Source organism: Trachurus japonicus, unplaced genomic scaffold (assembly GCF_045865225.1).
Source record: "Trachurus japonicus isolate A0001 unplaced genomic scaffold, Traja_1.0 AP030571.1".
NCBI lineage: Eukaryota > Metazoa > Chordata > Actinopteri > Carangiformes > Carangidae > Trachurus > Trachurus japonicus.
Genome location: NW_028220704.1, coordinates 26,040 through 51,370, shown reverse-complemented (window position 1 = coordinate 51,370; position 25,331 = coordinate 26,040). Strand labels below are relative to the sequence as shown.

General features: G+C 41.0%; 3 protein-coding genes across 3 annotated transcripts in view; 1 reads left to right on the top strand and 2 right to left on the bottom strand.

Moving 5' to 3' along the window:
• Window positions 1-4,225: 4,225 nt before the first annotated feature.
• Window positions 4,226-5,182, bottom strand: LOC146960220 (COP9 signalosome complex subunit 9; the record flags this gene model as incomplete). The annotated part of the gene is made up of 2 exons (XM_085772525.1): window positions 5,112-5,182; window positions 4,226-4,298 (listed from the first exon to the last, which is right to left on the bottom strand). Coding segments are annotated over exons 1-2 (136 nt in total), but the record flags the coding sequence as incomplete, so codon positions are not given.
• A 1,030-nt stretch (window positions 5,183-6,212) lies between these two features.
• Window positions 6,213-8,053, bottom strand: LOC146960219 (otospiralin-like). The gene is made up of 4 exons (XM_085772523.1): window positions 7,936-8,053; window positions 7,780-7,843; window positions 7,292-7,315; window positions 6,213-6,424 (listed from the first exon to the last, which is right to left on the bottom strand). Exons 2-4 carry the CDS (start codon window positions 7,835-7,837, stop codon window positions 6,237-6,239), a joined length of 270 nt encoding a protein of 89 aa, XP_085628649.1. The 5' UTR covers window positions 7,838-7,843; window positions 7,936-8,053; the 3' UTR covers window positions 6,213-6,236.
• A 1,104-nt stretch (window positions 8,054-9,157) lies between these two features.
• LOC146960218 (hemicentin-1-like) overlaps window positions 9,158-25,331 on the top strand; it is a 30,503-nt gene continuing 14,329 nt past the window's right edge. The window contains exons 1-4 of the mRNA XM_085772524.1: window positions 9,158-9,236; window positions 9,718-10,035; window positions 10,133-10,393; window positions 21,161-21,478. Of these exons, the coding sequence (XP_085628650.1) occupies window positions 9,164-9,236; window positions 9,718-10,035; window positions 10,133-10,393; window positions 21,161-21,478 (970 nt within the window). The 5' untranslated portion in view covers window positions 9,158-9,163. The remainder of the gene's footprint in view (window positions 9,237-9,717; window positions 10,036-10,132; window positions 10,394-21,160; window positions 21,479-25,331) is intronic.

The window sequence follows — 25,331 nt, the reverse complement described above, 5'->3', positions numbered from 1 at the left end:
GTTCTATCTTCCGACAGCAATCACTTATATAGAGTGTTTGGTCCTAAACACGGGTCTGTCAGTCACTCTGCTGTGCTGTAAGCCGAGGAGAAAACTTTCCTTGTATCCTACAACCTTTATCCAATGAGGAGAGAGAACGGCATAATGGGGCGGTCCTCTCTGTGTGTGCAGCCAAGGGATGCGCGTGAATGTGGTGACGTAGGGACGAGGGCGGGGACTGCTAACTCCATCTGCTGACAAGGGTTAGCTTTTTCTGCCCCTACTGCTCTGAATTGTTGTCTGAAGGTTTTATTTCTCTTTTGTCATATTGAACTAATTTCTGTGGGGTTTGGACTACCCACAGAAATTAGTTCAATATGATATACTCTTGTATTTCTTATGTACTAATTCTAGGATGTATTATTGATGTATTCCTATCTAGTTACTATTGCTTTATGTTTGTATATTGAATTGCCCCTTGGGGGACATTAAAGATTAACAATATTACCATTAGAAAATGCAAATTAGTTATTGCAGGGAGCATTTTTCAACGTCATAGACATTGTACTGACCTAAGGATTGACCAATCATTAACAAAATTATAAAATAACAGACAAATGAGTCAATAATGAGAATAATCATTACAGGTGATCAATGGGCTGCAGAGGCTAAAGTAGATTTCTAGTCTCAACTCCACATCTGTGCCGCTACAAGCTGATGTTGTCGACGTTGGGAAAGAAGGCAAGCTGTGTTCTCCAGCAACACCACTCCTGGCCAATGTGAGTGACTCACTACAAGCACTGCAAATTAGCATGGTGCTGTTGATGTCATGTAAAATGTCTGATATTGGGCGTCACTTTCCAAAATGTCCAGATTAAAGGGATATTTCAACATTTTGGCAAATTCGCCTATTTCCATAATCTCTATACACTCTTAGGGGTAGGTTTATTACCTTTAATTGTCGGTGCAAGCTGTTTTGAGATCGGCGGGGCAGAGACGTGAGCTCTGCACGGTGCGTGGTATTTCAGGCTTTCCCTCATCAAACTCATCAACTTTGCTTCATGTGTCGTAATGTTATCCCCTAATAATTATCTCATAGCGTGGCGAATGTGCAGGTCACAACTTGTCCACAAGAGGGTTTTGGAGTTGTCGGATTGTGTATTGAGTTTGATGGGGGAAAACGTAGAAATACCATGAGCCTCCATTGCGTTAGCTGAGCAGCACCACCGATCTAAAAACAGCTTGCACCGACAATTAAAGGTAATGAACCTATTCCTAAGACTATATGGAAATATGGAAATAGGCGAATTTGGCAAAATGTTGAAAAATCCCTTTAAATATGCCTAAAACTAACATTTACATAACATAATGATAATAATCATGTGACAGAACTTCATCAATTCCAATGGAGAACTGTAAGAATCACACGTTGGCTATGGTTCGGTCACCAGTGATGTCTTTTCTGACCCTGACTGATCCGTTTGGGGGCGACCAGTTAAATAATCCACAACTGACTCATCTGTAGACTCCACCTAAGTCACACACTGTTTTAAGCTTTGTCATCCCTGTATCAAAAAATAGAAAACTGACCTTTAGAGCTGTCTGCTTGAAGTTTTGTAGAAGAATTTGTTACAGGACATTATCACCATGAATTAACTGATGCAGAATATGCTGAAATACTCTTCGGGGGTTTTGCAGACAGATTTAAAAGGTTAGAAGTAGCTTGCAGCCATTTTTATAGGCTGTATAGATTTTATTTATATCTGCCATATTCACATAAATTTCATACATTTTCAAGAGTGTCCAGACACAGGAACTGATTTTGCCACACAAGACTTGAAATTGCTTACTCTGTGGTTTGTCTGTGGTTTCCAGGAACAGGACATTCCTACGTTTTACCTAATAAAGAGCGGCCTGCAAGTCAAAGAGCTTGGCCCTCGGCTACCCATAACCCTTTGCAATTTTTTTTTTCTTCGCTGTAAACAAACAGCTCCAGCGCAACACAAGTTTCAAAACACAACACACCCTCGTTTCACCCTCGCGTTGAGTCGACCTTTTAACAGCACTTTACATCATACTGTCATTTCCCCGTTCCACCTACAGGAGCCACAATAAAGGACAACATCTTTTTGGAATCAAACCATGGTTTTGCATCATCACCCTCTAACCCGTTCAATAAACACAGACGGGAACGCTTTAAAACAACTCGCTGATCTCTTAGATGATAAAGTCTGTGCTGCTTTTATAGACAGACCACAATGAAGGTGAATTGGTTCATCCTGCACTTCACTGGGCCGAATGGAACTTCCGCTTTCTGGAGGTTTGAACATATTCTGGGGCGTCTCGTATTGAGGAAATACACAATAACGTGTTCACAACATCAGATGAGTAGTTGTGAATGAACACGGTACAAGCATGTCAAGAGTCACACACCGCTTCACATATTTCAGGAGAAAAGAAGATGAGCTCTCTCCGGTCCTTGACTTAATAGAATCTCAGGGCCATTGCATATAAGGACCACACCTACTGTAGACATTTCCATTATGTAAATACAAAAGGCTATAGCGTGTTGTGTCCCTGATCACTGAAGTAGCGTTACAAATAGAGATGGGCTCTGGCACTTTAGGATCCATTTCCACATCAGCCAATTATCCACTTTTGTTGAGCTCTGATATAAATATTTTCTAAAACCCATTATGTCAGGTGTCATCAGCTGGATGAATTGAAATGTTTTGCCATTAGTCTGTATTCAGCTGGAGCTTATTTATGAATGAAAAGATGCATCACTAAGTGGACAGAGTGTATATAAAAAGTCTCTACTTTCACTGTGTTCAAACTTTTTGATGTCATCAACTTTATGGTTCAGTATATGGAGTGAGAACAGAAAACTACAGCTGGTCCTTGAACGTGTCATACCGAGCATTTCACACAGCCTCTCTGCTGCTCGTCTCTTTTGTGCTTTTTGAACCACTGAGGCAAAACAGAGTTTTTAGCGACTTGTAAATATAGAAAGTCAAACCCAATAAGATTTGATAAAGGACAGTAATTTGATAATAACTTTATTCTAAACTGGGTATGGCTGGACTACAACACGCCACACATGAGAATAGACTCAATGTAAGCCTGAGCAGTGTTAACAACCCAAATGATTTAAAGGTGTGTGTGTGTTTTAAAGCAGCTGACTGGCGAGGCGTCCTGCTGAGTTTCAGTCTTACAGCAGCTATAAAACTCACTTTACCGTCCACCTCTTCTCTTCTCTCCTCTTTTCCTTTTTTCTTTCATTCCCCCTCTTTTTAACAATCAGCTCTTTTCTTTCTAGGTCATGTGCTGCGGAGCCAAAATTGTTTTGCCTGCAGCCAACGCTGCAAGACGGAAAACAGATTAGCTTAGTGTTTTTGTGCGTCCTCTCTGTATGTGTTTACGCGCTCCAGCACATAAACCCGTGTTTACTGGGGACCGGCCGGATTTTTGAGGGTTAATGTAAGAAGACAATGTGGTTAAAGCAGGAAAACTGCACAATGTGCTTACGCTAAACCTAAAGTTTCCATGCAGTTTGTCCCCGTTACCCTTTCTTATGCATAAACAATGCCAAACTTCTTTTTTTCTTCCATATGTGTGTTTGAAATGTTCAGCTTTTTATTTAAACTTATAGTTTTGTTAAAGCAGAAGCTTTAAATGACCCAATAATGAGGTTTCTGTGACAGATGTCTATGTGTATGCATATGTCTGTGTGTGTCTGTGAACCAGGTTTTAATTAAAGGTGTTTCATTAAGGAAAAATTCACAGAAGGGAATTCGGTTTTCTAATTCACATGAGGTCAGGGCAGAAACGAGGAATGGTCTGACAGCCTATATGAACGTATGGACAAGCTTTCATGTATATGATCCTCAGTGTTTAGTTACAAGTGTGGGTCACACAGTGAAGTGGACAGATGAAAGAAAATCATGCCCACGCGTTTAACTAGACACTTGAGGGTATTTACGTCAAAGTCCTTCACATTTCTCTATCAGATACGATCATTAAAGAGACAAAGGAGTATTTGGTTGCTTCTGTTTGATCGCTTTAGTTATAGTTGTGACACGAATCAAGAAATTTAGGCTCATGAATTGGATTAGAGAATCAGATTAAGCAAGATTTTGGTTTAAAAAAAGTTTTTTTGTATGTACTTTAATAAGTGTGACATCACTGGAAAAGAAGAGGATGGCGATGTGGAAGAGATGTGTTTGGGCACATACAGTTGACTTACCATTAAAGAAATCAGAATGAACTGCTTTTTCATTGGCTGCCAGGTCCATTAGCAGGCCGCTGCTGCCTCCTGCCTGTCAACACACAACGGTACAACCACTCATCAGACATGAGCACAGCACATAGTACACACACAGATAAACGATTTTAGAGATGCAATGATTAGTCAGCTGAAAGAAAATTATTCAGCAGCTATTTGGATTATTAATCAGTAATTTAAGTTATTTTACATAGGCTAAAATACCAAATGTTTGTTGGCTTCAGCTTCTAAATCTAATAATTTGCTGCTTTTATTTGACTTGCATAAGATTAAACTTTGGTTTTTCTAGTGCTGGTTGGTCAAACTAATTTTGAAGACACCTTGGTCCATGGAAAACTCATAATCATAACAAAGACATTAAACAATACAATAGCAGTTATTTCTATTTTGCGATACCCCAAAGTAGTACAACATACAGTAGGTATTAATATGTTGTTTTTGATAACTTCTCTGTATCTGACATTTAATTAAACCACATTGCTAGCTAAAGGACAGTCTAGACATATATTCTGTTATCTATTTATTTGATCTGTTTAGAACTAAAGTGCTGAAAGCTGCTGCTCTGGGACACAGCTGAGAATAATGAAGGTAGCAGGTGCTGTGCAATAAAGCAACACAATAAAAGTAACGTTTCCTTATAGCAAAACACATACATTATTTAATGTTTGACAATAACTTAAGCTGTAAACGTCTGCCTCATCTCCAGACTGACTTCATGTCTGGTGCATTTGAGATTACAAGATACTTTGTTTTGTTAGTTTAGTCAGTAACGTTACATCGAGCTAGCTAGGCTAGCATTAATTAGCCAGAGTTAAAAATCCTGTGTTGTTACTTCAACTCGACTGACCTCGTCTAGATCCACATACGGACCTGCTCCCTCAGGAAACATCTCGTCCACTGCAGGTTTCATTTTATTTCAAAGTTCAGCAACTGTTACTCTATGTCGTAGCTTTGAGTTTGTGGCTAGCTGGGTTAGCTAGCTGCTCGGTATAAACAAAACAAATGTATCAGGCAATTCTTCTTCCTGTTCTCTTAGCTTGCTACTCTAGACACGTTGCTTCCTCCTACTGGCCAGTTTCGGTATCACTTCAGTCTTATGATTACTTACCACATGTCTCAGCAGCAGCATGTGTAACCCCATTTAATCCCATGTATTATTTTTTTGTTTTTATTGAGAAGTGGTGGTGATAATGACAGCTTCTCTTTTCATTTTGATGGATTTTCTGTCATAACGATATTGCATTGTCATTAAATGAGGCCTGACATCAGCTAGCCAGGCTCCTCACACACTCTTCGATATCAGTTCCACTTTAGCTATGCTGTCATGAACGTGTAGGCCCCCACATCAAATAGCTATAAAGTGCATATTCACGTCTCCTGTTTTGCCACAGTCATATGACTTACTCTTGTTTTGCTACAGCCATATGGATAAATTCATGTCCCACTGCCTGAATTCTGGTCAGAAAATAACATTGTAGGCTAGTTGTTGTAGGCTATCCTACAGCTGGATACACACTTTTTCTGGGATTAGGCTACATTCACTGTTAATTCTTAATAGCCTATTCAGAGAAATATCTGTTATGATAGGCCTACAGTGACTTTGCTGGTGAATCGCAATGTTTTATTGACAGAGGTTACCATTTTAAAAAGACAAGGAAGTAAAAAGGGGAAAAAGAAGAAAACATTCACAGATAAAGATTTTTTTTCAATTACACAATTTTATTGACATTATATCTGAAACATGTTTATTTTTGGCGTATTATGAAGATATACAAGTTACGCTACAAAAGATCTACTTACTCTAACTTTCAGTTCTATAGGTTTTCTATGACAACACATTGAGTGTTAAACCAAGAAAAAATGTGTTTTGCTTCCATTTCCCTTCACCTATAATGAAATGCATTCCTTTATAATTAGGATTCAACAGATCCCTTTCTACCCTTTCTTCCCCTCCTGGCTGCTTCCACCCCCTTCAGTGTTCGTGTCCTGCATTGGTCTCGTATCCCAGGGTGTCTCCGATGGGCTGGTGGGCAAAGAAGGCCCGGGCCATCTCGTTGATGTGGTTGTAAGCGCCGATAGATTTGAAGTATTCAATGTAGTTCCAGAAGTCAGAGGTTGAGTAGGGCCAGTAGGGAACAGCTGGTGGTTCATCATATGGTGCTAAAACACACAACACAACAGCAGGTCAGGGAAGGACAGCAGATAAGTTAAGGATAACCCTCACTCACCGTTACATAAGCTTTCACATTCCATTAGTTATTTGATTATGATATGTTGCAATTAAATCAGACAGGTCCTGGCCCTGTCTTGGGTTCTCTGAAGCTGACTTAATGATCAGTCGGCGTGTGTTTACACAACCTTTGGAGGAAGGCTGTGAGGCTGTGTGTAAGTATCCAACATGTTGTGAGTATTGATGTAACTTGCGACAACTATTTCAGCCCTTTTGACCAGTTTCATAATCTTGTTCCAAATCATACATTTTATCAAACAAACAAGCATTCTTGTTCCCCTTTATCCAATTGAAGTGAAAGTTTAATTTGGCCAGTTCAACATAATAATAAAACTGAACTAGGAATGATAATGATACATAATAATAAAATAATAAGAATAAGACAACAACTTAAATAGAGTACCTATACTGTTGAGGTTGTTTTTTTGTTGTTTCTTTTAATATCATACAGTATTATACTGAAAAATGATACCCGTGTATCAGTTATGGAAACTATTTTGTCTTTGTTTCAAAAAGGCCACAAATCCTGGGTTGACAGATCAATGCATTTTACTACAACTGATTTAAGTTATGGTGATTTCTTTAGCAATTTTAGTTTGCTGTACATGCATCTCTTACGTGGTGATCCAAATTTTATTCTATTTTGTTTGCAATACAGAACAAAGATAAATGTGATTGTGTCCTCATTTTTGAAAGTGTTTGAAACAGTGGACCGAGAAAGCAAATGATCTAAATGACATAATAACAAAAGTGAAACTTGTCACGTTTTCTTAAATATGATGATGTGTGTTTTATACCTCCTTCTGGGATGACTCTGGCCTCTGTAGAAAAGAAGAGACAGAAAAAAAGAGTTAACATTTCCAAGCATTCCTTAGCTTCCCAAGTTACAAAGACAGGATTCAGGTCCGGAAAACTGAAAACTGAACTCTCTCCCAGAGGACTGCAGGATACCTGCTCCCTCTTCAAATATTATTGCTGACCCTTCAAGCACACACACATGCACACACACACGCATACAGACACACACACACACACACACACACACACACACACACTGAAGCAGGAGGAATTCATCTTCACACAGAGTCCTCTTTGTGCACCAAAAACAAATGCAGCACTGTCACATCTGGGAGAATCACACCTCACCATTCACATCTGTACATAAACATAATCCGATTTGATCTTAAATCTTAACACCAATGTGTTTTCACTTTTTTTAAATAACGTAAGCAGCAGTTATCAATCAAGACAGTATCTAAAACTGTATTTAAAAAGAAAATCTCACCTATGAAATGACAGGCAAAGAGGCAGAGAAGAATACTGAGCCAGACCATCAGCTTCATCTTGTCCTGTCGAATTCACAAAAATTCCCATCATGCACTAGTCTTAATTGTTGTGTGAATCTCTGAGATTAAAATCAGTTTCTGCAGATTTAGCCTACCTGTTTGTAGTCTGTAAAGCTGTGCAGAGAGGTGCAGCTGTTCGTCTGCTGGTTCACGGTGTGTCTGGGTGGGGTCCAGCCGAGCAAGAGTCAGAAGACCTCCACTCACACATGCAAACACACACACACACAGCTCAGACAAGCCTTGCCCAGAATATACTGCAGGTCGTCCAATTGCTGACGTGGTAACTGTCACATGTCGACTATTTAAGATTAATCTCAGGTGTTAACAGATTTACTGATATATTGTTATATAACAATATATAGTGTGTGGCTTTAATATGAAGATGCTGTGTTTGTTAATGTGAATTTGACAGATTGATGAAAAGAGTTGTGTCCATGAACTCAAAATTCATGCTCAGCACTGAGGAATTCAGTCATTTTCCTTCAAAACTGATTAAAGCAGAAGTAAGCGATCCGGTCGTTTTGGGTAACGTCTTGTAGGCCGATGGAGTTAGCAGTCCCCGCCCTCGTCATGGATCTATTGGTCCTCGTCCCTACGTCACCACATTCACGCACATCCTTTATGCCGTTCTCTCTCCTCATTGGATAAAGGTTGTAGGATACAAGGAAGTATACAAGAGGTTTTCTCCTCGGCTTACAGCAGAGCAGAGTGACTGACAGACCCTTTTCTCGGACCAAACACTCTATGTAAGTGATTGCCGTCGGAAGATATAACTATTTAAGACTTATATTAACACAAAAATTCCGCTTACTTCTGCTTTAAACTGTATGCTTTTTCAATGTTTTTTTAATAATCTAATAATGGTACAAAAAACAGATGACTCTGACCTTTGACTTCCCGTTTGAAGAAGGAAAATGTTGGAGAAGAGGAAGACACAAACAGAAATCAAATGACCACAGAGCCCTGCTGTGTCTGCTGACCGGGATTTCTCTGATCGGAGTTACGGCTCCTTCAAAGGGGTGAGTCTGGTGTTCTCTGTGTTTTCTCTGAGCAACCTAGTGATTGAAAGGTAAAATACTTTGTTGGATAGGCTAATTGTTATGTTATAATAACAAAACAAACAAAAACAAACAGTGTCATCTTTATATTATTTTCTATATCATCAATAAAATCATGTCAACATCTATTAACTTTGCAATTACAGACTGTAGAGTCCGAGAGTTCATAGAGTCACAGTGTACAGCAGTGTAACACAATGGTATTATTATAAAATGTTTTCTTTTTGTGTGTGTTTTTTTTTACATATATGAAGTTTACAAGACGATGATGGGTGGTGAGGGCGCCCTGTGTTTGGGGGTCATGACTTTCTTGTGGATGTCAACCCTTTCCAGAGGAGGTAAGTGAGGCGTTCACTGCCAGGATATAACCAGACAGGATATAAACTATGTTCAAAGTGTAACTGAGACATTCATTGTTTCAGTGTGGTACGTTGTGCTTAAAGAATAATCTTCATCAATAGCAGAATAAAACAGAGGCCAGACTGTTGGCAATTATTTCTTTCTCAGGCTGTTTTACTTGTGAATGTTTAATTTCAGGATGAAGCAGACCATAATCCGCTTGTTGTAGAGTGAGAGCAGATACTGTATCTTCTTCCCAACAGTAACTGAGTGTGAGCAGTTTATTTAGTTGGCTACTGAGTGGGACTGGTCAGGTTTTCTCTCAAAATATCGAATGTTCTTGAGATCTACTTATTTTATGCTTTTATTATCATATGATTATTATTATATAGGCTAATTGTCTAATTATCTATTATTAGAATCTTTGGCATAAACATAACAAGCACTTTTTTTTCTGGCTCTGAACCTCCTGTGTTACAGATACTATGGTGTCCTGTGTTTTCATGGAGAGCTGCATCTTACCGTGCAGCTTCCAGGACGGCAAGGATGTGGTCGTCCACTGGTTTCAGCTGACTGCTGGTGAGCTTCTTGTCCACTCCTACTACCACAACCAAGACCAGCTGGGACTCCAGGTCCAGAGCTTCAGAGGCAGAACATCACTGTTCCAGGACCAGATCTCCAGAGGAAACGCCTCACTGCAGCTGACAGGGGTGAAGGTTCAGGACCAGGGGTTTTACAAGTGTTTCACCAGCACCATCAGAGGAAACAAGGAGTCATTCATTAACCTGAAAGTGGACGGTATGAGAATCACAGAGCAAATCCAAACAATTGCCTTGCTGCTAAACTGGCCCAATATTAACTGTTCATTCATCAACACACTCTCTTTTTTCTGCAGCTCCAGTGGTTAAAGTCGACCTCCAGCAGGTTGGAGACATCATCACCTGCAGCTCAGAGGGGATCTACCCTGAGCCTGAACTCACCTGGTCCACCAGTCCTCCATCCAATGTGGCCTTCAAGAACCAAACTAAAGTCCAGGAGACTGAGCAGCTGCTCTACAACATCAGTGGTTCTCTGATAAGTTCAGATACTGATCTGATCTACAGCTGCAACATCAGCACTCACAGTAACTGGAGGAGAGTCACTTTGTTAAAACCAGGTAAGTGTCTGTAGAGACATTTCAGGGAGCCAGAATCTTTTTTAGCATTTATCATTTTTATGTGTTTATGTGTTGTATCATTTCAGCTTCTATCACTGTGTCCTACCATGAAGCTACAATCCCCTGCTCCACCTCCAACACCTCCCTCACAGACTTCAGTCTCACCTGGAGATTCAACCAGAGTCAGATGATCCTGACTCAGACCAGAGCTGACGTCCTCTACACAGTCTCAGAGGAGTGGAGGCAGCAGGTGAAGGGTGTGTCAGAGTCAGGCAGCCTCATGCTACAGAACTTATCTTCACATCATGAGGGAACATACACCTGTGAACTGAGAGATGCTGAGGAGACGCTGATAACCAACACTGTCCTCAGGATAGAGGAAAGTCCAGGTGAGACAGCACTGAGTGAAGAACCTGCAACAATTCAGGGACATTTCAAGTGACTTACTCTTTTTTTTGTTATTTCAGGGAATTTAACCATCAGAGGTTATGTGGTATCTGGAGTTGTTTTGGTCACAGTAGCAGCAGTAGGAGTACTAACTAGCCTGGCACGGCACTGCAAAAACAAAACAGGTATGATCATGAAATTATGCTCTGTTTATGTTTTTTAGTTCACATTTTCTAGAGCATTGTGGAGCACTGTGTCAGTCTGCATAGGTCCCCTCTTTGTTCTCTCGCTTCCTCCCACAGTCTAAAAATGTGCACAATATGTGGTTTGGTGACTCAAAGTGATCTCTCAGTTGAACTTGAGTCAGATATATCTCAGCTAAAAATAAAGGAGCAGAAGTTGAGTTTCACGTGATGTGAAAACATGTAACTCATGTACAGTACAATATGAAATGAGAATAAAAGATCAAATCAAATCAAGGACGAATGATCACTGTGATGGTTTAACTTGGAGGAAGTTTGTCTTTTTCTGATGGAGAATACGTTTTCTTGTTTTTGACACTAATCTTTATCTCATATTATTTGCAGGTAAACGGAAGAAAGCAAATGAATCAGTGTTGTCCAGAAGAAATTCTGAGGTGATGCAGGAAAAAGAAGTAGCTACAGTAAGTCCTGGATGTTTGATCCTGAAGAAGTTTATTTGCACGTGTGATGCCACCTCAACTCTGATGGCCAAATAGGAAAAAAAACAGATTCTCTCTGCCTCTGTCAAATGTTGACTGGCCATATGACTGTGACTGTGCTAAAACACTGCAGCAGCCACAGAGACCATTCTTTCTGTGACCAGGAAGTGGAAAAATCTCCATCAGACGCTGAAGGATTTAATAATGCTCCACATTCACATGTTTCTCTTTCTAATGGGAAATATCAGGAACCATCATGGGAGACATAAGACAGTCACGTGATTGACTGACATGTGAGGGACACTTTTCAAGGCTGTTTAGCAACTGTTGCTTCAACAATCTGATTTGATGTCTATGTTAACCTGCACCAACTCTTTCAGCATAAATGTAACTGTTGAGATTGATCATAGGGCATGCTGGTGACCTGTAAACAGTCTATGTATCGACAACCATCAGACTTCTAGTTTACACTGTGGTGTTATCAGGTCTGTTCAATGTAGTGACTGAGGCTACAACACAGGGCAACAACCCAGTAAGTGCACCTGGTTATAACTGCTGCAACCAAATACTGTGTTTTTTGTTGTTGTTGTTGTTGTTCCTTTCCTCCTAAACTTTACGTAACATAGCCACAGCCAAGTTCAAACGGAACTGAAGCTCAGCTGTTTGAGAATGTAATGTTATATAAGTATGCTTTTGTTAGATAGTCTGATCATGTTGTCATCTGTGTTGTTGATTTGTGATCACATGCATTAACTATGACACATCACGTGTCAGCAGCCAGGCAGATTGCACTGTAAACAACCAAGTCGGTTATAGGAGCCTCACTCTCTGCCTACACTCTGTGTTTACACATAGATTACAATGACATCTCACCAATAAGAAGGCCCAAATCATGGCATTCTTAAGATGTTGCTTTTTGTCTATAGGCAGGATGCAGTGTAACTTCACTAGAAAAAGTATTACTCGCTGAGCTGTTGGACCACAGCCCATTCAAAATGGAAGACAGGACCATATGGCTTCTTTTGTTTCACGGATAAAAGAAAGACATTGAACTCTCCCAGCATCATTCACCTTTTCACACCAAGGTGTGAAATGCCCAACTCCTGACCTCTATTGGTCACTCAGTACGTCTATATGCACAGCTAAGTCGAGCTACTGTATGTTCATAACTCGAGTTGGGTGTCTCCGGACAATTTAGTCCTTGTCCTAGTTTACAATACAGAAAATCGAATAATTGACGGTGTACACCTCCTATAGGTGACGATATGCATTGTTTCGGCTGGTTGATTCAGGTCCCTGTCTGGTTGACTTTTCTGTCAACTAGTAAATAATTGGATATAAGTAACTTGAACTACCGCTCTGGACTGGACACCGCTGTCTGGGCCGGTTTAGGCTTAAAATACTGTATATACAAATGACTCGGGTCGGAACTCGGGCTTCCTTTTTTTTTTTAATAGAACACATCTTCTCGCTTGTTGCACTGTGTGAAATACATTGACTCAGTGCTGACACATCAAAACAGGTTCTTCTTCCTTTCTTTTGGCCCGGTTTGGGCCGGCTTCTACAGTAAGCTACATTTTGTGCTGTCTCTACTGTTGTGACGCACGTGCACATGCATTGTCCAGTTTCAGTCACATTAAGGCGTATACAGAAGAAAATCTGTTTCCAAACACATGGGTGTTTTAGTCGGATCTGGAGAAGTCCAGTCCTAGTTGGACTAATGTGTTTACAATGCACTTTAGTTGTCCAATTATAGACATATTAAAGCAGAAGTAAGTGATATATTTGTTATAGCGACTATCCTGCCCTCTTGTAGTCACTCTGCATGGGAGTGGGAGACTGTTTTTGACGCGCTCAATAAACACTGTCCAGTGCGTCGGTCCAGGTTGGGTGAGGTTCCCATTTAATAAACAAAAAAGGTTACAACAAAATATTACTGAATTAATGCAAAAGAAACTAATAAAGTGCTGTGGCTGGAAAACAAAGGAGTGAGCGTGGCGAGCGGTAAAAACCACATGATCCTCCACCCCATGCGTCACCTGACTTCCTGCCCCGTGCTGATAAAGAAAACTCTATACTGCCACCCGTGGAGACCTGACGAAAACCCCGAAAGACAGACAAATAAACGTGTGTGGCTCCTATATTTGTGTTAATATAAGTCTTAAATAGTTCTATCTTCCGACAGCAATCACTTACATAGAGTGTTTGGACTGAAACACGGGTCTCCCAGTCCCTCAGCTCTGCTCTGAGTCGAGGAGAAAACATTTATCGTATCCTACAGTTTTTATCCAATGAGGAGAGAGAACGGCATGCAGGGCTGTGTGTGCAGCCAAGGGACGCCGTGAATGTGGCGACGTAGGGACGAGGACTGTTATGGTGCGTTCAAGGAAACTCGTATTTTTCCGACCGTGAAGTGGTACCAGTTCGATCTGGTACGAGTTCACCGGTCGGAAGTTACGAGTGGCCGTTATAGTGACTTTCACCGTTATAGTGACTTTCACCGTAACTTAAGGTTTCAAAAGCCTGCCTGGAATGCAGCATTAGCCAAAACGACTGGATCGCTTACTTCTGCTTTAAAGGGATAGTTCACCCTAGAATGATATTTCACTCATTATCTACTCACCCTCATGTTGACTAAGGGCTGGAAGAATTTTCAGAGTCCACCGTCCCTTCTCTGAGTTACAGGGGGTCTTGGCGTAGCAGTGCATGTCCATATAACGGTTGCAAAGGGACACCAGAGCTCTTCGTAAAAAAACACACACAAAAAAACATCCAAATACCTCCATGATGCTCGTATGTAATGTCCGTCTTGTGTTGAAGCCCCAAATTGCGTAATTGTCCCGAAAAAAATTAAATAAGTCCACATTCCAAGCATGTTTGTAGCGGAAGCTTCTCGAAGCTCCTCTTCCTGGTCCGTCCAAATCTCGCGTGGTTTGCGCCGGCGTCAGTGCGGTTACTGCGAATCACGCGAGATTTGGACGGACCAGGAAGAGGAGCTTCGAGAAGCTTCCGCTACAAACAAGCTTAAAATATAGACTTATTTAATTTTTTTCGGGACAATTACGCAATTTGGGGATTCAGCACAAGACGGACATTACATACGAGCATCATGGAGGTATTTGGATGTTTTTTTGTGTGTGTTTTTTTACGAAGAGCTCTGGTGTCCCTTTGCAACCGTTATATGGACATGCACTGCTACGCCAAGACCCCCTGTAACTCAGAGAAGGGACGGTGGACTCTGAAAATTCTTCCAGCCCTTAGTCAACATGAGGGTGAGTAGATAATGAGCGAAATATCATTCTAGGGTGAACTATCCCTTTAAGTGGAAAAACAAATGTGTATAGAGATGTTGGTGTTTTCTGAGCTCGAAAAATACAACACCTGAATGGACAATTTTCCCACAATTGTTTGGTTCAGGTGAAAGTATAAAGGGCTGTGAAGAGTTTTGATGTTGTAGAACCTGAATTTCAACTCCTGACAACTGAGCAGGTGTTTGAGGCGTTCACTGCCAGTCGTTTATCACAGCTACACAGACACTTCAACCTCAGACAGAGGGTCTGTCTGGACATAAAATAAAATAAACAGACACTGAACTTTGTTTTATTTGTTTTGTTCATAGATACAGTAGACTAGTGTATTGAATAAATCAAAGACAATCTTCAGTTATTCTGTTCAAACTCCAAAATATAGCTTTCTGCCCACTCTTTTCTCAACATAGTACAAACATATTAAGATAATAAGCAAGGTCAAGGCTTCACGCATCCAATGGAGTTAACCAACTTTCCAACTTTCCTTATAGGTGTTGAGGACTCACCAGTCTGCATTTTTTCTCATTCATGAATGTGATTTACTATAATTACAATGACACACCTACCTGTTGCTGTGATTGTGTTTCCTCCTGCATGTTGTTGAAACACACAGACAGAAGGTGAGAGAACAGCAAGATGACTGGAATTAAGTGTCTAGTGATCCTGACTTCCCTGTGGACTTTTACTAGGGGAGGTGAGTGATCTAATCTTAATCCACTGTATAAACCATCAATTTACGTAAAGACTTGACTCAGCTCACTTTCTTTTACTTATCAATTCGTTTGCATTGAATCCTTTTAACTTATTCTTTTATCTGTTGGTTTAACAACCAGTCACAGGATAAAAACAGTGTTGTGAAAACTTGCTCAAAGACTATTGGACTTAAACAGAGAGAGTTAGGTTTTCTATGGGAACAACAGCAGGGGTTAAAGTTCTCCGTCGCCACGACGGATTTCCGTCAATGAGAAAAAATGAGGGGAGAAAAAAAAGGCAACACGTGTTTTTGTTGTGGTTTACTAACGCTGCTCTCAACCAATAAAACTAGCCAGGACCGTTGTATTAACCTAGTGGTTCTCAACGGGGAGGTGGGGGGCGGCGCGAGCACAAGAGGGGAGGGTGGAGGTCGGCTCCCGGTCGGTAATTTCTCCCGCTAATTAGTGAAGTAAAAAGTAAGAGTGTGGGGGATATTTTTCGCACTATCTGGCAACCCTGGCCTGCCTGCACGTATGAGCCCGGTGACGTGATCTGTCACTCGCTGGAGGCAGATAGGCTACTGGTAGGAGTAGCGTTGGGTCTCCTGCAGCTGTTGACACCGGCACGAGCGGACCTGTTGGTCATATCAAAGATATTCAATAAATGGAAAGATACTCCATGAGCGGCTGCTCCAATGATATGAAATGGTATACACTTCCTGTCTCTCTAAATGGGCGTGGCCAACCGTCACCCCACCTCGTCTGTGAACGTGTGTGTGGATTTATACAATTTTTAGGTAGATGAAAGTGAGATATTTATATTTTCTTATGATAACATAAAATATTTACACTACTAACAGTAATATTTAGCATGCCAAAAATAATTTAAATCATTTTCACGGGAGTTCGCGGCCGTTTGTTTGACGTTGCCTAGGAGATCTGTGCCAAATCTCGCGAGAGTGTGTCGTAGAGACAGAGACAGGTCTTGAACAAAGTGGATTTTCTCCGGATCTCTCCGTCTGAAAATTACCATTTTGGTGTCAAACTGTTCAGAAGAGATGTGGCTTGTGAAAAATGAGTCCAAAATTTGCTTCAGTGACCGTGGGGAGAAAGGCCCGATCATAATCGGTGTTCACATTAAATTGTCCCATAGGAATCAATACACTCCAAACTGCCTCTGGTCTCTCTAAAGGGGCGTGGCCGTGCAGAAGCCCACGTGACATGCATACAGGAAGCTGACTCGTCATGAAAGGTCTTGGTTTATAAACCGTCTTTGGTCATATGTTGGTCCGCCGCCGCGGTCCAAGCGGACGTGGCCGCGCGCATTCGGTTTCTTTTTTTATTTTTATTTTTACCGTGCATGTCCGCGGTGGGTGCACCGCTGCACGGACAAATAGCAGAGGAAACGGGCCCGTGAATGGCTGGTCCAGACCCCTAGATTAAAGCAGAAGTAAGTGATATATTTGTGTTAATATAAGTCTTAAATAGTTATCTTCCGACAGCAATCACTTACATAGAGTGTTTGGTCTGAAACACGGGTCTCTCAGTCCCTCTGCTCTGCTCTGAGCCGAAGAGAAAACATTTATCGTATCCTACAGTTTTTATCCAATGAGGAGAGAGAACGGCAAGCAGGGCTGTGTGTGCAGCCAAGGAACGCCGTGAATGTGGCGACGTAGGGACGAGGACTGTTATGGTGCGTTCAAGGAAACTCGTATTTTTCCGACCGTGAAGTGGTACCAGCCCCCCTGTAATCCTCTCAGCAGGCACGCCGATTTTCCCCAGTGGCCACCCGTGGTACTGCAACAAAAAATCCCATGGGGCCCAAAAAGGATTTTTCCCATAGACCGCAATAGTAAAAGAGAAGCCTGTAAAACTGTTCACAGGACACCTCCAGCTGTAACCTCCGTTAATTACTAATCTTTGTATTCTATATTTTTAAGTCATGGACTTTTTATCCGTCAAAATGTTTTCTAACGGTCAGAAAAGCCACAGAAAAGTCTCTTTTCTGGCCGTGACGTCACGGCTGTGTCCGTGCACCAGCAGTGCGCGGTCGTGTGTCTCGGGACCGAGGATGCCTGAAACTAATGAGACGCTGTCCGGCGCTAAAATCACTCAGAAAAGTGGAAAACACGGCTCAAAGGTGAGTTTTTGTTTGGTCACATCAACTTTATGATAGTTAATGTCTGTTATTAGTCTCTTGTCAACTCGTATTCTTAAACGTAACGTTTTAATTGATGAGATCGCCTCGTAATGACTGCTTTTACTGACGTGAAACCCGGACTGTTTTACATTACTGCTCCTGTAAAACTCATATTTTTCAGTAATTTTAGCTTGATAAGTCATTTATGCTGTCTGCATGTGTCTGTGTGTGTCAAATGATGTCTGTATGTGTCTGTGTTTGTGTGTGTCAACAGTGTCTCATCGCGGCTGATGTTCTACACCTGTTGCTCCGTTCACAACGTCCACGTTAATTTATTTTACGGCTTAATTAATGCCACGGTGGTAAAATGTAAACCGAGACATCTCCTCCATGGTCGGTGTGTGTCGTGTGTGTGTCCTGACGGTGCAGCGGCTCCCCGTCTTCACCGGGGCCGGAGGAAGAACCGTGGACGTCCTCCTCCTCCTCATCCTCCTCACCGTCGTCAGTGTGTGTTTGTTCAGTGTCAGTATGCTAAATGATCACTTAAACTCATAATCATATTATTAAATTGTTCGGAAAAAAACAAACATGCTTGTGACTTTTTTCTGCTTCTACCAAATCCAACATCAACTGTGTCTGGGGCATCGTGTTTAATTAAAATGTCTGGTTCTGTAACAGCTGTATTTAGTGGACACTGATATTCTGCGTGTTGTGGAAATATTGTAAGGTTAAACTGTTGAATTACAAAGAGTCTCATCCACCTGAAGCTTAATGATGATGATGATGAAACAATGAACACAGCCAGTACAGACAATTATTAAAAGGAAGATGCATTTGCAAAAGAGCTCTAACTTTCTTTAATCACAGTGTGGTTGATAAAAACAAAACACGTGTGACTAAGCTTATAATACCTCCACCAACATCCTGTAGATACAACTGGTGAACTTTGCAGCAAGTTAAATATATAAAAAAGGTAAGAGTAAAGCCTCATTACATTATTTGAGGTGTTCTGGGGTCATCTGTCATGTTTAACAAAAATACAGTTAATTATGATTTATTTTCCATTGTGATTTAAGCTTACAGGTTCGGACTAACTTGTTTTCAGTGTAACATCGTATATTAATTAACTGTCAAAACGATTTAACGATCATATAAACGACCGTAGTAAACCTACGATCGGCCGTCTTACATTTGAAATCATTATCTTTGTTTTAAAGTCCGTGTGAGTCCTGTAAAAGTCTTATTACTCATTCCTTAAATCCACAAGTAACACATAGCCTACATGAACGCGCAGCGCCAAAACTAGAACGGCGGTTGCTCGTTCTCATTGCCCCAGGGCATGATGGGAGACCGCAGAGCATTATGGGGGGTGACTCAACTGCGCATGCTCTATGGGCCCGATAACGCGGAAGTAAACCCGGAAGTCAGAAACTTTTTCGGCGTATGCGCCAGGCGAGCAACTTTCATTGAAATGAACGGCGGCCATTTTCCGGTCCGGTATCCAGTTAATATAATACATCCATGAGTGGTACCAGTTCGATCTGGTACGAGTTCACCGGTCGGAAGTTACGAGTGGCCGTTATAGTGACTTTCACCGGTAAAACAGGTCGGAAAAACACGAGTGGGTTGCCTGAAACGCTACAAAGTCGTAAGTTGTGACTTGAAGCTGTAATTTACGATTTCAAAAGCCTGCCTGGAACGCAGCATTAGCGAAAACGACCGGACCACTTAGCTACTTCTGCTTTAATGACTTGAGATTTGTTTTTGCTCCCTACTAGACCAGTTCTGAGTTCAGTTTAAGTTTCATACACTCCAGCCATTCTTGCCTTGTTGCCTTACAATGATTAAAGCAGATATCATCGGCACGGCCGTTTCGGCTAATGCTGTGTTCAAGGCAGGCTTTTGAAACCGTAAGTTACAGCTTCAAGTCACAACTACGACTTGGTAGCGTTCCAGGTAACCCGTAGCTCGTGTTTTTACCGTCCTGTTGTCTGTGAAAGTTCCCTATAACGGCCACTCGTAACTTCCGACCCGTGAACTCGTACCAGATCGAACTGGTATGACTTCACAGGAAGGAAAAACACAAAGTACGAGTTTCCTTGAACGCACCATGAGTTAGCAGCCCCCGCCCTTGTCAGGCATCAATTGGTCCTCGTGCTACGTCACCACATTCACGCGCATCCCTTGGCTGCACACACAGCCCTTCATGCCGTTCTCTCCCCTCATTGGATAACACTTGTATCCCACAAGGAAAATTTTCTCCTCGGGTTACAGCAGAGCAGAGTGACGGAGAGACTCGTGTTTAGGCTGAAATACTTCATGTAAGTGATTGCTGACGGAAAATAGGACTATTTAGGACTTATATTAACAAAAACATTCCACTGATATCTGCTTTAAGTTAATAGTCAGTAGGCCTACTCAATGTTTTTTTTTTTTTTCTATCTGAAACAGAGTACACCAGAACACCGGAGTACACCAGAATGTTCTTCTCAGAGCTACACCAGAATGCTTCATTTATGTGTTAAAATCACAATTTTTTTCTGGGGGGGAATTCCCCCAGACCACCCTAAGGGGATTTGGTGACTCACCTTTTTGACCACTTCAGAGCTTGTAGGCAGTGTGCATCTTCAGGTTTATACATATGCAGAATCATTTATTGAAGAATCAAAGAAACAACACTTTTAGAACACGGTTCCTTCATCAGGTTTAAAATACAAGGCAAAAATGACGACAATAATGCACACCAGACGAAGGAACGCTGAGTGGGGGGGTGGGGGTGGGGGTTTGCAAAAACATTTCAGTCAAAAGATTTTTTTTTTGCTTTAACCCCTGCAACAGGTAGTGAGGAATCACATTGAACAACTCTGGGCACACACTGTTGCCTTCGGGTCGTTGTTCTGCCCAGCCTGCTACTAGAGGCAACCGTCTGTCTAGGTCTTTCGTTCACTCTGCTGTATGACTGCTGTACAAAACTATGTGAAATTTTTAACTGAAACAGTGTGATGCTTGTGGTGTGTACTGGGTACGTACTGTGTACTTTTTAGGGTTTTTTTCAGAGATATAGAGATTTAATGGTGATATTTATTAGAATTCCTATTTTTAATGAAGTTATTTATTCATATTCTTTACATGTAACTAGCAGACTTTGCACACAGCTGCCAACCCTCTCTTTTCTTTCCTGGTTTCTCTGTTTTGTTATGTGTTTGGTGAGCCGCCAAATGAAATTGCCCTTTAAGGGATTAATATGGTTGTCTTGAGTCTTGAGTCTTGAGAATCAAGTCTCTTGATGTCAGCCCAGTGACGCTGCTCCTCTATGGACTCGCTTTTCTTTTCCAGCGGCACTCTCACACTCAGACACACAGTCAGTTTCATCAATTCTCTTGACCCCCGATATGAATAAGGAAAACAAAACACAAACCAAGCAACAAAACACCACAAGCAAGAAAATAGCTATATACATAGAAAGTAAAAACACATAATGAAAAAATCATAATCATATTCAAAACATGCAAGGATCAAATATATTCCCACCTGTGACACTTGTACCTGATGTTTCAGACAATGAGGTGTCCTGTGTTTTCATGGAGAGCTGCATCTTACCATGCAACTTCCAGGGTGGCACTGATGAAGTCATCCACTGGATTCAGTTGACAGCAGGAGATCCTCCTGTCCACTCCTACTACCACAACCAAGACCAGCTGGCGTATCAGGACCAGAGCTTCAGAGGCAGAACATCACTGTTCCAGGACCAGATCTCCAGAGGAAACGCCTCACTGCAGCTGACAGGGGTGAAGGTTCAGGACCAGGGGTTATACAAGTGTTACACCAGCACCATCAGAGGAAACAAGGAGACATTCATCGACCTGAATGTGGACGGTAAACACAGCAAATTCAGAACACATTTTTTTGTGCTTTTGCATTGTTTTTTTAATATAGGCTACATTCACAAAAAATGTTGTCAAATTCAAGATAAAGATTGTAGGCTACTTTTTTTCTCAGCTCCAGTGGTTGAAGTCGACCTCCAGCAGGTTGGAGACATCACCACCTGCAGCTCAAAGGGGATCTACCCTGAGCCTGAACTCACCTGGTCCACCAGTCCTCCATCCAATGTGGCCTTCAAGAACCAAACTAAAGTCCAGGAGACTGAACAGCTGCTCTACAACATCAGTGGTTCTCTGATACGTTCAGATACTGATCTGATCTACAGCTGCAACATCAGCACTCGCAGTAACTGGAGGAGAGTCACTGTGTTTACACCAGGTCAGTGAGCAAGTTCTTTCAACCCAGAACTGTACAAATATTGCTGATTTCATGCTGTTTTCTTCTACTGGTTACTTCACTTTTTTTTTGCTTGTTTTTATGTGTTTCTGTGTTGTATAATTTCAGCTTCTGTCACTGTGGCCTATCATCGAGCAACAATCCCCTGCTCCACCTCTAACACCTCCATCACAGGCTTCAGTCTCCTCTGGAGATTCAACCAGAGTCAGATGATCCTGACTCAGACCAGAGCTGACGTCCTCTACACAGTCTCAGAGGAGTGGAGGCAGCAGGTGAAGGGTGTGTCAGAGTCAGGCAGCCTCATGCTACAGGACTTATCTTCACATCATGAGGGAACATACACCTGTGAACTGAGAGATGCTGAGGAGACGCTGATAACCAACACTGTCCTCAAGATAGGTGAGAGAGCGTTAACTATCTGTGACCTGAAACAATCAAAACAGAAAACATCATCATGAGACAGTTAAAGTTACCAATTTATTTTTCCTGTTTTAGGGAAAAGAAACCATGTGGTTGTGATCATCATTTTCACCATAGTAGCAACGTCAGCATTAGTTGCCCTGGTACTGCACTATAAAAAGGAAACAGGTAAAATCATGTTCTGGTTACATGTTTTATTTCAACCTGTTTGTTGATTTAGGTAAAAGTAAAAAACAAAAAAAAACAAATACAGATTATGTACTTGTGTTAAATCACCATCATCATTTCCCAGACTTCATTCATTTAATTAATCAATTAGACTTTTAGACATTATCACCTTGATGATTTGTTTTGCTCTGCAGATGCTGATCTTTACACTGAAAAAATATATAATAATGAAGGACTGTTTTTGTTTTTACCTTTCTACATTTCTGATGCTGGATTTTATTTCATTTTGTCTGCAGGGATATTAAATATAAAAAACATACAGGTAAAGAAACATCTCACAAGGATAGTAAAAAGCTCTTCCACAGACCTTCACTTCTCTGAGGACCCTGTCACACTGCGCCCTGCCGAGGTCTGACTGGCTCAAATGATTGGGAAAATCAGTTAGATATGGACAAGAACAGCACTTGCACTTTTTAAGAAGTTTAAGACATGGAAGGAAGCAGATTCCAGCTCATAAATATGTTGTTCCTGCCATCCGAATTCTGGACACATCTGTATTATGGACTTCCGCAACTGTTTTTTCCTCCTTATTTAGCCACATGTATTTTCTTTGTATTTTACATGTATTTCTTTTGCTATTGTATTTTACATTTATTTTTGCTATTGTTTTTTTATTTGTAAGGTTACCTTGGGTGTTGTGTTAATTTATTAAGTAATTATTATTATTATTATTAGCTCATGTCCTGATGCTTCATTCAGATAAACAGTGAAGACAAAAAGAAGAAACAGCTGGAACAGAGGCATCCATTTAATCAGTACACATCAGACATGTCACCTGAAGCCCTATAATGAATGGATGAAATCAGAAATAAAACTTGAGATTTACAAACAAGTTTGAGTTTGAAGTGTATTTATGTTATGTACAATGCTAAGTTACATTATACTGACAGTTTTTTAAATTCTAATCATTAAAAAGTGCATATGGGCAGAGACATGCTACAGCTAGAGGACGTGATAGAGATTCTGAATTTGCAACATTTTCTCCAGACTCAGAAGTAAATAGATTTTAATGCTGACAGGAGTAGCAAAACATAACCATTAATGAAGTTCCTTATTGGCAACATTGGCACACAATAGCAGTTTTCTCTTCTGAAAACCCATGTTAACTTTAAGGCAGTGAGTTGGAGGAACCAATTCAGCCATGTCATCTGAAATATAGCCTATTTATTGATCAAAAAATAATTGTGTAATATTTGGCAGAATTCCAAACAACATTACAATATTGTGTTTATATTTCTAATGTGAGTCTCTGTATAATATAGTTTCAGCTTCTCTTAATTAATAACTCACGCAACCTCAGTCAGATCATGATGAACCAGACCAGAGCTGAAGTCCCCTCAGGACAGTTTTGCTTTAGATTATTTTCTAGACCTGTTCTGGGGGTGATATGTTGGGTGGGTGGATGGGTGGAGTGTGTCCCATGGGAGCATATAGAGCATCACAGCAGATTGACAGTTTGATTCTCGACCAGTTGGATGTTTTGCTGTGTCCAGCATTCTTGTTCCCCATTTCACTTTGCCAACAGAATAAAAAAGCAGAACTTGAAAACATAAATTATGAATGACTGACTGTTACATTAGCAGAGCAGACAGGATTCAGAGGATGAGGGGTGGCAGCGCTACCAGGTATCTGCTGATGTGGAGGCTCCTATGGACTGTGACCCCTGCTAAGGGAGGTGAGTGAGGTGTTTATCACCAGTTGATGCATCCACAACACACTACACATATAGTACGGTAGAAACCTCCAGAAACAACTGTGTGGGTCTAACAAAATAAATATCACAACAGGTAGCATTCTTGTTCTCAAACTATTTTTGTTTAGGTTGTTTCATGTGCTCCAAACACAGAGAAATGTATGTACATTTATATTGAAATAGAAAATCAGCAACAAGAGAAGTGTTGGCACAAAACGAAAATGAACAAACTGCAGTTTTTTTGGTTCCTCTGGTTACTTTACATAATGCCCAATGACCATATTAATCCACTGCTAACTGTTTCAATTGTCTGCAGGGAAACTAATTTACCAATGTTACTGTGTAGACATGTTCAAGTAGGGTAAAAAAAAATACAGTATTGTCTTTGATGTAGAAAAAAAAAAAAGTCCTTCATGTACATTGTTGTATACTGAAGGTCAACAAAACAACAGTAACTTCCACTTTATCATAAGACATCTTTGTTTCTGTTGTCCAAGTGAAGTCTCACTAAAGGTTACAATTAGTCATTGTTTTTAATCATCATAACTATTAGCACTTATCAAAAAGTCAAAAATCAACAAGTACAGTACAATCAACTTACAATAGGAAGGGGAAGGCCAATCGATAAAAGTGAGTTTTAAGAAAAGATTTAAAAGAACATACTGAGGTTGCCTACCTGAGATCCAAGGGCAGAGAGTTCCAAGATGGGGAGCACGGGCTGGAAAGGCCCAGTCAGCCTTTGAGGTAAGGGTGTGGTGGGATTTTGGAACCAAAAGGCCCTTCCTGGAGAATCTCAGGCAGCGATCAGGCTCGTAGGGAGATAAAATTTCTGATATGTATGCTGGAGCCTGACCATTTAAAACAAGCAGTAAAATCTTAAAATCTGTCCTAAAACTCACAGGTATCCAGTGAAGAGCTGCAAGGACTGGAGTGACATGATTGTCTCTTTTGGAACCTGTATTGCCTCCACGCAAGGGGTGAAATGCACAATTCAATGAAACTTACCATGAGAATTAAATTATTAAATTAGAATTGTGAAGGCTTTACAAATCCACTTAAGCCTGAGAGCCACAGGTTCAAACTGTTGCCAAAGGTGGGGTTGCTAAGTGG